The sequence below is a fragment of the Amaranthus tricolor genome, chromosome 8, assembly GCF_026212465.1.
Source record: "Amaranthus tricolor cultivar Red isolate AtriRed21 chromosome 8, ASM2621246v1, whole genome shotgun sequence".
Classification (NCBI taxonomy): domain Eukaryota; kingdom Viridiplantae; phylum Streptophyta; class Magnoliopsida; order Caryophyllales; family Amaranthaceae; genus Amaranthus; species Amaranthus tricolor.
Window position 1 is genome coordinate 17,783,303 of NC_080054.1, and position 15,708 is coordinate 17,799,010.

A 15,708-nucleotide genomic window follows, 5' to 3' on the forward strand; every position below is an offset into this window, starting at 1 on the left:
TTTAGATCAAACATAAATGTATAAGATTAGAAAATTTTTAAATCCAAAACCAAACCAACTAGGCCTGATGGATGTATGGTCTAAAATAGATCTTCATCTACTTGTATCTTTCCATTTTAAAGAATTTTAAAGTTTAGTAAGGTCTAAAATAAATTCATAGGTCAAACATAAGTCTAAAATAAATCATATTATATCATAATAAATATAAATTAAGTCTAAAAATGAGTCAAAAATTATTTGTGAATTGAACATTGCATTGAGTCTAAGTCATGTCTGATTTGAATTTAGGTCTAAATATCCAAAACTCAGACCTAAACCTATTTATTTATCCAAACCTTATAATTAGAGTATGATCTAAAATAGGTTTGATAGGTTTTTAACTCTATGACCATCCCTAAATTACACTAGTAGTGTACTAAAGTTTCTCTCAAAAATATTTCATTACCTCGATCTTTTAAAATGATTTGCCCCTAAAAACCTCAAGTTCAAAAGGATCTTATATACACAACTTAACCTTTGATAAGAGAGGTGTTTTCGATTTATCATCATATGCAACATGATTTAATGAGTTTTATCATTAGTCCATTAGAATCTAAAATAATCTACAAATTTTGGCCTCCAACAAAGATGCAACAGGGTGACATGAACAAATATTAGCAGGTAATATCTGCAAAATGCAAAGGCAATTCAACCCGTTCTCTTGATGATATGAACTCCACTGTCGGTCTCAACAATGTCACTTATCTCACCAACTTCTAGCGCAAATGTTGCATCTTCAAAAGGCTTCTGCATCTGACCTGGACCAAATCGACCTGTAGTTAAAATTCAACGGTGTGAGAGGTCCGGACCTATAAGGTACGTTTAAGAGGTCAGGAGTTGTACATGCTCAAAGACAAATTAGGAGTAGCACATGAAGCATTTGTTGGGATGAGTTATCCCACATCGATAAATTGAAAATGGTGTGCACGCTTTATAAGCTATTAGAGACCTTCTTTCCATTGCCATATGGTTTTGGGATGGTATATATCTCCTTGGCTTATGAAATGTGTGCACTTGTGTTCCCCCGTTAATATGCTGGCATTCACAATAAGTCCAGCCTAATTTAACAGCATTCATTTAAGCACCGAGAAAGATTCAATATCCAAGGTAAGTCATATTTCTGGATAAACAGTTCATGCTGGACATAAAATAACCATCACACTCAGACATCAAACAGTCAATGTTGCTGCACCTTTATGGTTTTTGTAATTAGACTTCACAAAGTTAGTACAAGGAGATTAACAAGTAAGATCAGGGAGATTCTCAATTTCATTTTTTCAAACCAAGCGCTTCTCGGGTAGCATCCACCAAATTACACACAAAGCCAATCAGGTATTAGCAGTGGCAGCTCTATTGTGCATTTGTGCCTTGTTGTTTCTTTAAATCATCAATACAATGGCAAGAAAAATAAATATCTACTAGTAAAAGACAAGAAGCTAATCAAGTACTCTCATGAATCATGAGGCTTATATAAGGTCATTGTAAAGTGACTATTACAGAAGTTTTTTAATCAAACAAGTAATTGCTAATTAGGACCCATCCCTAGACTGCAGAAGAGGAACACTACTCATTTCTCACAATTCATCAAAGGAAGACTAAATATTTTCTATACTTCATTCTTTCTTTGAAAAATCTCAAGAAAAAGGGGCCGGGGACGTGTCTGATCTCCAAGTACTAAACATAACACACTATAATTTGATTGTGAGTAGAATTCTTAGTTTACCTAAATGATCATCAATCTCCGCTCACATTAAGAGTAAATCGCTCAAGAACATAAACTCTTAAAAACCTCATCAAGGGTTCCTATATACTATTAGTATTACGTTAATTCCTTTTTTTTTTTTTTTTCTTTTTCCCTCAATATATGTCATCCTTTTCTGCTAGGCTTTTATATGACTTTAATTTGCTATTTGCAAAGTGCTACTGCTAACACAGAATTTCAACTTGAACAATAAAATGCATCTTGTCATCAAATTACAAATCAGTATCAGTTGTCAAGTAATCACCAAGTAATACTTTCACACCAATTATGCGAAACAATAAACTAGAATAAGTAAAGTTGGATACTCAACCGATATGCAGAAAACAGCATAAAATATCCACAAATCATTCCATTATGGAAGTATCAAAAAAATAAAACCGATCTAATCACTTCACAAAGTCAAGACTCAAGACATATTCACAAACAACTGAAACTTTATTAACTCATAAAAAAAGAGATCTCTACAACCGAAAATCTTCCAGAGATGAAATTCAAGCAAAAACAAATCAGCATAGATAATTGGAAAATCAAATGAATCCATGATCAGAAAAAGACCGTACCACAACATCGGCAAATATCCAGGGTATCCACACAATAACATGAAATTCAAAGAGTTCAAATAATCAAACGAAATCAAGAACAAATAAATAGTTAAAAGAAACAAGACCTAGATCACCGCCGCGCTTAGCAGAGCTACAATCAGAGATCCGAGAAGCGACATCTTCAAATTTCTCTTTTCCAGAAAGAATATCGTCGCGAATAGACTTCAGCTGAGAAACAGCAGAATCTTTAGTAGTATTCATGATAATACGACCTTCTGGATCCTTCCATGAAGCTTTTCTGCGAGAACCTTGGTGCTTAATAAGTAAATGAGAAGCCTTAACTTGCAGTTTCGTCGCCATTTTCTTAGTCTTCTTATGATTCTCTTTCTCTTTGTTTCTCTCCCCTCTTCGATCTTTGTCGATCGAAGTATCTTTTTTTCTCTTTCTTTCCGAGGACTCAATTTTCTCTGCTTTGGAATTTCAGTTTTAAGACTATGGAAGTGTGAAGTTCAGAACAATAAAGGTGTGATTTTTATTTAATCAGCGTGTTGTGGTCATGTGGACAAATTGAGTGGGATGTGTCGGATTTGGGTTGGATCAGTTTTAATTCGGTTTGATTTATTCAATTTTATACCTCATTAAATGGAACCGTGGAAGTTATTATTGTGATATTAATGTGATAAAATATTATTGTGTCGTTAATTTAATATCAAGCTAAAATAAATATGGTATCTAACTCGGCTTATTTGTGAATTATGAGTATTTGTTGTTTATAATACGATTGTACTGTCAAACTTTTGTGGGTATTTCAAGTGAAGCAAGTATGGTAGTATGGGCATATAAAGATATTTATAAGATCAAGGTACTCTAAAGGGAAAACTCGAGTACTACAATCGCCGTATTTAAAAATTTTGAATTGAGAAAGTACAACATGCTTTTAATGTAAATACGAGTTAAGGTAGGTTTAAGGATGAAAAACCTCTCAAGGTTGTTAAGTCAACTCTAAAGTTGTTAAATTAGTATTAACATCCACATTAATTTGTCTCGAAAAGAAAAATTATCACGTAGGTTTTATTCCAGACAAGTACTTTCCAGATGATCAAACCCAAACAAGTACCTTCTGTATGGAACTTGTTACAGAGGGTTTATCCCAAACAAGTACTTTCCAAATGACAATAATCCTAGATGGTCAAACCCAAATAAGTACCCTCAAAAAGTAACTTTTTCTAGAGGGTTTATCCGAAACAAGTACTTTATAACTAAGTGCTAGTCAATAACATTCTTGCTGCCACATCTGTTATTAGTCATATCTCTTTCAATTTTTGCTTCCGTGAAGCCAATAATGTAGCTCACCGTCTAGCTAAATGGGCTTCGGCCAGTGTTTGTTCTAGTATTTGGCTTGATGGTGGTCCATCTTAGATTTCAGACTATGTATTTTCGGATATAACCATTTAATGATAAGTCTCACTTTGATCTTTAAAAAAATTAAACTTGTCCCAAAAGATCCATCCTAGATTTAAAACTTGTCCTTGAAGAATCTATCCCCAGCAAAATATCTTTTAAATGAAACTTGTTTCAGAGCATTTATTCCAGACAAGTATCTTTTAGGAAAAACTTATTTCAAAGGGTTTATCTCTCAAACCACTACCTTAAAAGTTAGGGGTTTACTCCAGACAAAGTATCATATAGACAAGACCCTCCAAAAGGTTACCATGTACCATATAATTAGGAGAAAAATTGGATGAGTATGAATTAGGAACACTTTAATCTTGGTCTTGATCCTCCACATTTAATTGAGAAATCTTCCCAACTCTCCTAAAACATGATGCATTAAATGCATGGCAGAAATAGAATAGTTATGCCACAATGCCTTGCCAACTTGCATCAAAGGACAATAATTTTACTTTATTATCTAATAAGGATCTACAAATTGAGCAAAAGGTGAACTTTGCATTAAATGACTACTTTACACCCAATAAGAAGTTGGGACGTAAAAAGACACAACTGACCCTACTAATAAAGCTAGGGAAAAGGTTTGGGTTTATTAAGGAAAAGCTAACGATACTCACAAAGTTAAGAAAGATATTCCTCACGCTTTTAACAGACCCTAACAAGTTTTTTCAAGCTAAGAGAGTAAGAGTAACAATGCACTTGGAATTGGACCATTTAGGTACTAATTTGGTGTACTTATTTGACTCGATCATCAAAGGTGATTCCGAGTCCTCTGATGTGTGCTAGTTGTTGGTGTGATTTTATAGCAAGAAAAGCAAGTTAACATAGACAAGCCTCTTCAAACAAATACTCGCTATATACTCTCAAAATCACCCTGCACAAACCTGCTTAGTGCTCTCTTAATTGTTGATGCAAATGCATCAGGGAACAATGGCCATGACAATACTGATCAGGAACAGGACAGTGTTCCCAACTTGCCTTCTACGCCAAATACTCATGAAGACCAAGGGTCAAGCGTTGGCACCTCCCACACATCAGGCATAGACCTAAGAACACGCATTGGGGCTGAGGAAACTCAAAGCATTACAGAAACTAGCATTCTGAGCTTAAGAGACGCAACAGACAGCAGCAAGGGAACAACAGGAGAATCTGACGAACAGCAGACCTTGCTGACCCTCCTGAGCACAGACCGGGAACATCTGGACCATGAGGAAGACAGGAACGTCATCTCTCTACATGAACCAAGCCATAGAGGACCTAGAGTCTTGCTGACAATCCATCAAGAAGCCTGTAATACGCGTTGAAGGAGGCCTGATCAGCAGACTAGGAAAATCAGAAAATTGGCTAAGTGTTTGCCTTCTGTTTATGTTTCTGTTTTGTTAGTTTTCCACGTGTATTAGGAAAGTCATTTGTAACGGCTAGTTTTAGATACCAAACTCTATAAATACATAGGCCCTCATGTAAGAGTTCCATTCACGTTTTGATCAATCAATATACTGAGGTATTTTTCAGAGAAGTTTCATTTTCTGTTTTGTGAAGTTTTTGTGCAAACTTCATCAAGTTGTGAGACAACTTGGCCAGAGAGTTTGAAAAGTTACGTAGAAATTTGGATTCTCAACGGAACCTTGCAATCAAGGCTTCAATATCCTTACATTGTAATAGTCATAGGATCGTTATCCCAGATAGGCAAAGGACAACAATCACCCTCGTCAGAAAATCAAGAAGGTCTTTCTTGGGCTGATTGTGAGTGTCTGTGCATTTGTTTGTGAAGTAATTAAAATGCACCATTGATTAAGGTTGATTAACAACGAGAATCAGTGCATTACAAAGGCCATAATCCGCCCTTTGTTTTGCATCAATTGTGTCCGGTCCTAAACATGAATACTTTCATAACCATGTTATTCAACTTCGACATTGGATCTTTAACTTGAATGCATGGAAGAATTTGCAATGAGAATCATAGCAATTCAAAAGGTAAATCAAATAATTCTGATAAACAATTTATGCAGTAAATCGATTACATGCCTATACAAATCACCATATAGTCTCCACTCAAAGAATTGATGCATCACAATGGATAATTCTAATGCGAACCATTCTGTATTCAAAATTCTGAACCACTATAATGATCAGATGCATAGTGCACAGTACCACGACGATTACCATCTGAAAGGAACTCATTCTACAACAAAATGTCCGCGCATTGTTAATTTGATCCAACTGTAATGAAGTCGGAGAAAATTGCTGATCAGCGTAAAACATTTCTGGTGTCAGATCATCTAGAATCAATGGTCGTATGTCGTACTCAATGCTGAATCGCTATAACCTGCAAAACTCAATGGGTTCAGAAACCCTGTTGTGTGGTATTGCGTCTCCACTAGATTTCCCTTAAAACAGGCCAACCTTGTTTGAGAATTTCATTAATTTTGCTATCGATTTGTTGCTGGGCTCTCCAAGGACAAAGCTCGGCTGCATAACTATTCATTTTTGAAGCCAAGGTTGACCTCTCGAGCTCCTCTTCTGGCAAGTTACCAATCAATTGAAGGAGAAAAGGATTCCGTTTGAGCTCAAATTTCTGTAATTTTTTAGAAAGCAATTACATTAGCTACCTTGATTTACCCTTCTATTTGGTGTGTAAGTACTACTCTCGGTCAAAATAGAAAAAAGGTCGAAAAAATTTCTAAATCTAGAAGAGCACAGTAGAAAAATGCAAATCAGATATTTATCACGTTTTTTAACATTTGAATGGAAAATAATTTCCCAGAAAATTAGCATTTAGCACGTACATCAAACACCCGAATTTTCTTACAGTCAGTTTGACGGTTGATCAATAATAATATTGATCAGCAATGCCGCAGAGAAACAGCTTATAAAATTTACAAAGTGGATTACAGGACATTTCATGATAAATTCAGAACACAAATGCCTCAGGATTTGTTTAAGGGAACAGAACTTGATGCAAATCTTATTTTTCCTCACATAGGTAACTAAGCAGCAGCACACAATCACTAAACTTACTATTTTCCTGCCTCTCTTATCCTCAGCTCTAATTTTACTGGGGCATTAATATAGTCACCACCATCTTGATTTAATTAAAGAAATAGGCGACCTCAAACTAAGAGCATAACACAGTACCTGATGCTCGGGTTCAGCAGGATAAAAAGTTTCAAGTGGTTGAATTTGGGTGGTCACTTTACTGCTCTTTGATTTAGCCTGCTCCCTTTCCTTGGTAGCAGCTGCCAATCTTGACTCACTCGTACCATTAGTGAAGATAATAGATCTGTTAACACGAAAATTAAACAAGTAAGCAGATATTCTTAAGGCCGTGAGCAAGTTCGTTGACAAAGAGACTAAAACTTTACCTGTACTGGTTACCAACATCAGGACCCTGGCCAAATACCTGCCTTGAATCATGACTCGACCAGAAGACCTCTAAAAGTTGCTGGAAGCTAATAACCCTGGGGTCATATTCCACCTAATCAGCAAGAAAAAACTGGAATCAAGTCATAAAAAAGATAACAATATTTTTGTAACAGCATCCACATTGATGCGTAATTTAATATTTTCTCGTGTTAAGATTTTCAGAAGAGCTTGGTCATTCATGAAGCTCCGATTCCTGCTACTCGTCCTTCCTAGATCCCTATTGTTCCTCTCCACTCACAAACTCTTCCTAGAAAAAGAGATAACACTACAAAGATAGGTGAGGCAAGCAATTATAGAGGGGAAGAACAATGCCATATTACTGTTAAAGACTAGAAATTGATGGGTTTTTTAAGGAGAGTAGGAGACATGTGCATCAACTTCTTCTTTGCCTTCATCCCAAGATAGGTAACCTACACAGACCATTTAATGCTCAAGGATGTTACAAAGGTACGCTGGTTGTTACTTAGCTACCTGACATCCCAATCACAATCCTACCCCTTTATGAAGCTTGAACACGACAATGAATGCCAAAATAATACTCAGATAACAAAGCATCAACAAAATTTATGCTCACTGTTACTAATAAACAACTGCAACCTCCTCCTATATTTGGGTTTGGGACATCCAAAACAACACCCACATAGGGGGTGTAATGTAACATAGCAAATATTCCAGATAAAATGGTTGCAAATTAAAGAGACTACCAGTAATAAAATAAGCACAATTCATAACTATTTCAAGTCTCATCACAAGTGCACAACCCTCCCAATTAAACTACTACCCTAAACACAACAACAAATCTGTTAAATAATCAATTCATATCAAAGTGGGTGTTGCAAATTCATAACAAGACACACGGATATTAAAATGCTGTAATCTGTATCAAATTGCAAATCAATATCAGGTATCAACTACTAATTTTCCTATCTAATGTACCATGAAAGACATGGGATTCTATGGCACATGTCATTTAATTAAAAACACTACTAGTATTAAGATATAACACATAAGGTAACCGAGTTGGTTCAGCACATGAGACAAGTGTTCAGTTGGAGATTTAGAGTACGTAGGATATCCCTAAATACTACAATCTAGTGGGACTAACATAAGGATCCAAGTGCTTACACGAACAAAGTAAGGTACGAAACAAAGCACAGAGAGTTCAGCACAAGAGTGCTCGTTTGAGCACAGGGTCGCTCGTCGTGCTCGTTCAAACCCTTTTCTATTTTGTGAGGCAGGTTCTTTTGAGCTAAGTTCTTGGGGGTGCACTCGTTCAAGCACCCCCTAACAGTGTGATTGTTCGCGATATAACACTTTGTTTAATATGGTCTTTTGCACGGTTGATCAAAACAAAAGGATGAGATGAAAGCATGTTAAATCTTTACAAATAGAGGCGCTATGTGAATCACTGAAGCAAAAATTTATCCTCTAATTTCTCTCTAACAAATGAAAAAAATAAGAATCTTGCAAACTTTTGTTATATTGATTTCATTATCCTTTTCAAACACATGTTCATTTAGACTACATTTTAAGTATTACGTTTAGAGATTATTTGTTTCTCTTTATGTATTTCATTCTTTCTTTAATGCCATTGTGTGAGAAATTGTTTAAGACCTATAATCTACATCATGTTTCCTATTGTTTGAAGGCATAAATCAATCTTCAATCACATTAAAGTTTCGGACCAACCATGATCAAGTTCGTATGCTATATTCAACCGTGGCTACAATGGCTACAAGATTATTGTTGTAATTTGTAAAATTATGAAATTGTATATGTTTGTTAGTCATGGTGACTTGAGCGCACCGATAAGTGTGTGCATTAAGATGTACATTATGGGTGTGAATTAAGAATGAGTTTAAGTGTGTATTAACGCATGGAGTTATGAGTGCATTGAAGCTGTGTCTTAAACAAGTGTGTAACGATGAGAATTAAGAGTTATGATAAATGGTCTTAATGAGAAAGTGCAAAAGTCAGATGTTGTACGACGTGCTCGAACAAGGTATCATGGGTGTGCCACTTGCCTTAAACAAGGCAGTAGTTCAGAAGCAAACACAATGTCCAGAAGAGGAGTGCTCGAATAAGCACTGTAGCCGCTCGAACAAGCTCCCAACAGAGTGCATCCGGTGAATGCCAGAAGACTCTAGTCGGACGAGCACAGCATTGGCTCGAACAAGCAGATTGTGCAGGGTGTTCTGATCAAGTGTTTGGTATTCCAAGGCTATTTAAGCTTTATTTAAGTCGTGGCTTTCCATATGTAACTCATTAAGTACTTAGTCCTCATAATAAATGCTCATTAATCATCTACAAAATTCTAACCCCTAAACCTAAACTCATAGGCTTATTACCTCATAAATCTTTGTATTGTTTATTGCATTTTATTTCTACATACATTGTCAATTTCATAGCTAGGTCGTTCTTGGTGATATTAGAGATAAAGTTTTATTTTTTAGGCTCTAGTCTAGCTCTCATTTTGATATTCGACCCATCTTGTAGTCTAATTTACTCGCTACTACATTGTTTTGTGACGTTGAGATCAATTAAAATTCCTAATAAATTAATCGTCAATCATCTAAAAACATGAAAAACAAGCACAATGCAATTTTTCCACGAAAATCCCATAAACCTCAAATAAAATAATGTTTCTCTTCAAATCATACAAAATTATAAAATAACGAGACACAGAATGAAAGAGAAAGGAAGGACCTGAACAGATTCAGCATGATCGGCTAAACTACGATACTCAGGATTAAGTTTAGTACCACCGCAATAACCAACGGAGGTACGAACGACACCGTTTAAGCAACCAAAAACAGCCTCAGATCTCCAGAAACTTCCAAGAGCAAAAACAGCAATTTTGAGATTGTGATTGAGATTTGAAGGAGAAGATGTGAATTCCAGGTTTCGATCCGGGAGCCTGATGCTTGTTGTTGGTGCCGGAAGAAGAATCCCGGCGATAATGAAGATAAGAAGTAGTTGATTGGAGAGAAAAGTGTGGAAAATTGAGGGAGATGAAATTTTTTTGTGATAAGAATTTTTTTTCATGTTGACTGAAACTGGAATTGTCCAAACAAGACCTTATTTTGAAGGAGAGAAAAAGTTAGTGTGAGGAGAGATGTTTATACCTTTATTAGGAATGGTTTTACTCGTTTTTTAATTTACTATTTTATTGCATTTTCCATTCTACATTTATTTCAAGAGATGGAAATATTATTATTATTATTTTTAAATGAAAGCTTTCATTCCAATCAATACAAGACAATACAAAACACAAAAGAGAGAGAATTTTAACCCTTTTAAATCTGCCTCAGTATAGAGAAAGTACCCATCTTTATTATTATTATTATTTTCAAATTAAAAATTTAATTTGCTTATTAGAGTCAATGTAATAAAGAGTATTTACATTGAACATTACTAATTATATTATAGATTAGATTAAAGAGATAATAACTCATGATATTAATATGTTGAATATAAATAAAAAAAATAAAGTAAAGTACAATAATTAAAAGGTACATTTATATATAGATGGCCTACTCATTATCACTATAATAATCGCCATTACCAATAGCAACACCATTATGTTCTTCTTCTTCGTCATCATTTTGATCGTGAAAATCAAGGTTATTTGCCTGTTGTAGCATTCCTCCTAAAGTATAGCGTAGTGAAGCATGTGATCAAAATATCTTCTTCGATCGTAATATATTCCTTATTCTCATCCTAGATTGCACTTTCAACTAATTTCTTTTGTGTTACATTGTTGAATTTGTTTGGTCTTATCTTGCATACAACTCTCCGGTCTATTAAATTTTGTCTTATACTCAGATACAAGAGATAATGTACTAGAGATGCTTGACTTGATAAAACAAATAGGTCATTGTTGTGAAAGGGCTATGATATTTGATGAAGAACAATAAACAAACTAATGCAAAGTAAACACCCAAAAACAGAGCAAGCAACAACAGTGGCAAAACACAAGAATATATGAGGTATCTAATGATACCTCCCCCTCAAACAAAGTATCTTATCATTAATATAAACTCATTTACACTAATGACTCACCTTACAAAGCTTTAAGAACAATCTCCAAAGCAAAGATTGAACCTTTACTTCAATCTCTCACAAATATGCAAATACAAAGAGAGAGAACTCTTATGGTGTGAACCCTAGTTTTACTCTCTTGTATATGCCTTTCTCTCTACCCTAATGATGTTCTAAGACTCCTTATATAGCCCTAAAACATATTAGAATAACCTAGGACAAAAGGACTTAAAGCCCACAAAAAACCGAAACAAAACAGAAACTGATGCGCGAAGAGACCTGCTGCTCGCTCGAATTGAGCTTCATCGCTCGCCTGGTTGAGCCACAGACCAGCAACTGCTGACTGTCTCCTCTTGCTTGGCTCGATCGAGCAACTCATGCTCGATGGGTCGAGCAGCCTTCAAGAGGTCCTAATCCTCGTGCCTTGCCTTCACTAAGACACCCCAAATCATCTCCATCAATCACTTCATCGAGTGAACCAAACATTACCACTCCATATCCCATGGCACACCCCACACCACTCTCAAGTGTGCATGACATGACATGATCTATAAGGTGCTCAAAGTCGTCATCAATATTGTGGGAATTGGCTCTTGATTCAACAGTCATAATTCTGATATGAACGACCAAGATGTATGTTAACTGGCTTGTATCGTTAAAAAACATTTGAGCTTCAGCCATATCCAGTATTAGTAGGATCATACCAATGACATTTGAACAATTTGACTCTTTTGATAGGCAAACCCAGATACTCAACCTCCAAAATTTTCTGCAGTTAGACATAAAAAACATCTTTATCAGGACACTTATTATCATTTGATCCACACTCTATATATAGGTGTCTACGACTCTATTTGATGCATGAGATAGAGTGTGAAATCTATAGTTGTTCACATAGCAGATATTGTAGCTTCGAGTATTTTCAATGGTCCTTATTGCTTCATAATATAACCATTCTCAATGTTATCTAACATTATATGTCTGGCTTGTGAAGTAAGCAATAAATAATGCTAATAACCCCGACCTTTAAAATATTAAAGGAACAAATTGTAAACATATCGTTTCTTTGAAATAATCGAGAAACTTATCCTGCACAAACACGCCATTTTGTTGATTTGTGTAACTGGATTTATGTATTTGAAGTGACTTCCTAAATTGAGCAACAATTGGATTTATTTCTGGGCAATACACATATCTAATATACGTGCAATTGTGTAATTTGTTCCGTTTAAAATCTTTTCCTTATCCTTTCCATGAAATTTGATAGGATGAGTAAAAATGGACAAAAAAAGGGCGACGAAATGGTGACAGACAGGTGACAAATAGTTTTTGTGATTGAAAATAGTCGTTATGAGTACTTCACCATTTGCGACAAAAATTCTAAAAATTGAAAATTTAGACGAGAAAATTGAGCAACAAATTAGTGAAGGACCGATGGCATACTATTTTAGCGAAAGAATATTTTCGTCACTAATCTGTCACCAGCTAATATGAAGTTCTGACATCTTGTTTACCTTTTCCACAGTCCGTCGCAAATTTATTTTAAAAATATATTCGATGAATTTTTGGTACATGCTTGTTGCGAATTCATCGCTTATAACCACAATGAAATTTCCACCACTAGTGTCTTGTTGCCATTTAAATAGTTTTTCAGTGAAATGAAAAAGTTTGTATGAATTACTATGGTATAAAGTGTATATAATGCAAGCATGGACATATATGAGATGGTTATACGAAGGATATAATTGTGGAGGGTATAGTCATGATGGGTAACAGGTATAAAAATAATATCGACCATGAATAGTGGGTAAGTGATGGATAAAAAATTTTAGGTTGATATAAGTATGGGGTGGAGGTACTTGTAACCACCCACCTATTTTGTCATATGTACTTCATGATATGTTAGATTGTTTATGGCTGTGCCAGACAAGTTTAGTGGATCATGCTATGCCGATGCCTCAAATGTAAGCTTGTGACACGACAGAAACTTATGGGCTATGTTGAGGCGGCAACACAAATTTCTTATTGTGTTCCTGAAATTAGTAATAATATGACATGCTTCGCAGACCCTGCATATGAGCCATATGAGATGCAATGTCAATTTCACAAAATGGTGATTATGGCTTATCTATCGCCCATTACATCATTTGGCGGGCAATTTATGTGAAACCCGCATGCTGACCCAACCCAAGCTCATGTCTAGTTATTACAAAATTTTGCTACAAATCTATATAGGAAAAAGATAGAGAATTCCTACATGAAAAAAAGGAGATAAAATAAATCATTATTGTAGGTGGTGAGAATTAAACCACTATCAGAAAATAATGAAAGGAAAAGTCTTTAATTACTAGACCAATCCATAACTCTCAAACAACTGATTTAACAAACAATACAAAAACCAAAGTGCTACCAACTGATTAAACAAATCACATCAATTACTACTACTAGCTCATTAAATAACCCATATCATCAACCAACAACTGGTTTTCAAACACCTTAGGTTATCTTCAATGGTAATCTATTGTTTTGGTGTTAGAAAAGACATATAATAAAAAAATATATATTAAATAAAGAAAGTGAGCGTCATTGGTTTTAACTTTGGCCTTTATGAAGACTAAAACAAAAACCAAATACATGATTTTAAAAAAGAGAATAATAAAACAAATTTAAAGACCAAAAAACTTTAGCCACCACTAGAAGTGTTCAACGGACCAGATACGGGATGGGTTGGCTCAAACAAAAATGGGTCATGTCGAGTTGGGCCTTGTAAAATGAAATGGGTTGAAATGGGTTGGGCTTTAACCTATCCGACCCGACCCATTTTAGAGATGATTATACGTAACCTATAAATAAATTGAAATGTCAATAGATGGACATTTTATGAGAAAACTAAGTTTTCTATTAAGTATGAGTTGAAAGAATTATTTGGTTTGAAATGCTTGCCATTCTCATTAGGAGGAATGATATTATATACAATAATACAAACTATAGTTTAGGAAACTAAATATTTACCTAATATGCTACACAATCATATTGATTATACAAAAGATTCTAGTAATCAAAAGATATTATTCTAACACACCCCCGCAGTTGAAACGGGTGGTTGACGAACGCTAAGACTGGATCGAAAATCATCAAATAATACTTGAGAAGACCCTTAGTAAAAATGTCAGCAATTTGATAACGAGTTGGAACATGAAGCACCTGAACATCACCACGTTTAACTTTTTCACGAACAAAGTGAATGTTGATCTCAATGTGCTTAGTGCGCTGATGATGCACTGGATTATCAGCTAAATAAACGGCATTTACATTGTCACAATAGACAAGAGTAGCCACAGTAATAGGACAGCGGAGCTCAAGAAGTAAGTTACGAATCCAACAAGTCCCAGAAACAGCATTAGCAACACCACGATATTCAGCCTCAGCACTAGATTTTGAAACAGTAGGCTACCGCTTAGCGGACCAAGAAATCAAATTATCACCCAGAAAAACACAGTAACCAGAAGTAGAGCGGCGGGTGTCAGGACAACCACCCCAATCGGCATCAGTATAGGACAAAAGAGTCGAAATAGTAGAGCGATACAACTGTAGACTATAGTGAATAGTACCTTTGACATAGCGAAGAATGCGGTGAATAGCAGCCATATGTTCAATTCTAGGATCATGCATATAAAGACAAACCTGCTGAACAGCATATAAAATATCTGGTCGAGTAAAAGTAAGATACTGCAAAGCACCAGCTAGACTACGATACAATGTAGGATCATCACAAGGAGAATCAGCATTAGCGCGAAGTTTCCCGGAGGTAGCAACAGGAGTGGCAACAGGTTTACATTGAGACATGTCGGCTTTTTCAAGAATTTCAGAGGCATATCGCTGTTGAGAGAAAAGAGTCCCGTAGAAGTACGATTAACAGCAATACCTAAAAAATAATTAAGAGGACCCAAATCCTTCTCAAACTCAGAGCTAAGTTTGGACATAAGAGACTCACGAAGCAAATCAGAAGAAGCCATAAGAATAATACTATCCACATATAACAACAGATAAGCAATATCAGAACCATGACAGTAAACAAAAAGAGAACTATCAGAGATGCTGTTAGAAAAACCAATAGTAGTTGTAAAATTGGAAAACTGATGGTACCAAGCACGTGGAGCTTGTTTGAGGCCATAAAGAGATTTGCAAAGAAGACAGACATGATCGGGACGAACAAGATCACGAAACCCCATAGCTGATGCATGTATACAGTCTCAGTCAAGTGACCATGAAGAAAAGCATTCTTAACATCTAATTGATGAATAGAACAAGAGCGGGAAAGAGCAATGCTTAAAACAATTCGAATTGAAGCAGGTTTTACAACCGGACTAAAAGTGTCATCACAGTCAATACCGTCCCTTTGAGATTTACCATCACCAACAAGACGCGCTTTATAGTGCTCAAAAGAAC

At 35.5% G+C, this 15,708-nt stretch overlaps 2 protein-coding genes across 3 annotated transcripts; both read right to left on the reverse strand.

The window, feature by feature from the left end:
* Nucleotides 1-220: 220 nt before the first annotated feature.
* LOC130820331 (peptidyl-prolyl cis-trans isomerase Pin1-like) lies at nt 221-3,031 on the reverse strand. Its single transcript, XM_057685665.1, has 2 exons — nt 2,469-3,031; nt 221-812 (listed from the first exon to the last, which is right to left on the reverse strand). The coding sequence occupies exons 1-2, from the start codon at nt 2,701-2,703 to the stop codon at nt 688-690; spliced, it is 360 nt and encodes a 119-aa protein (XP_057541648.1). The 5' UTR covers nt 2,704-3,031; the 3' UTR covers nt 221-687.
* A 2,724-nt stretch (nt 3,032-5,755) lies between these two features.
* Nucleotides 5,756-10,338, reverse strand: LOC130820332 (peptide methionine sulfoxide reductase A5). 2 transcript variants are annotated; one of them, XM_057685666.1, is made up of 5 exons: nt 9,925-10,338; nt 7,158-7,270; nt 6,931-7,075; nt 6,199-6,370; nt 5,756-6,121 (listed from the first exon to the last, which is right to left on the reverse strand). In XM_057685666.1, exons 1-5 carry the CDS (start codon nt 10,261-10,263, stop codon nt 6,081-6,083), a joined length of 810 nt encoding a protein of 269 aa, XP_057541649.1. In that variant the 5' UTR covers nt 10,264-10,338; the 3' UTR covers nt 5,756-6,080. The 2 variants fall into 2 exon arrangements, with proteins under 2 accessions (XP_057541649.1, XP_057541650.1); XM_057685667.1 differs by having other exon boundaries at nt 5,756-6,370; nt 9,925-10,337.
* Between the last annotated feature and the right edge of the window lie 5,370 nt (nt 10,339-15,708).

Excerpts from the sequence above, each read along its gene's own strand:
- LOC130820331 (XM_057685665.1), bottom strand. The coding sequence starts at position 2,703 with ATGGCGACGAAACTGCAAGTTAAGGCTTCTCATTTACTTATTAAGCAC. Across the intron at positions 813-2,468 it reads TAAGCGCGGCGGTGATCTAG|GTCGATTTGGTCCAGGTCAG; the intron begins GTCTTGTTTCTT and ends TTTTAACTACAG.
- LOC130820332 (XM_057685666.1), bottom strand. The coding sequence starts at position 10,263 with ATGAAAAAAAATTCTTATCACAAAAAAATTTCATCTCCCTCAATTTTC. Across the intron at positions 6,371-6,930 it reads CTGCTGAACCCGAGCATCAG|AAATTTGAGCTCAAACGGAA; the intron begins GTACTGTGTTAT and ends AAAAAATTACAG. Across the intron at positions 6,122-6,198 it reads TAATGAAATTCTCAAACAAG|GTTATAGCGATTCAGCATTG; the intron begins GTTGGCCTGTTT and ends TGAGTTTTGCAG.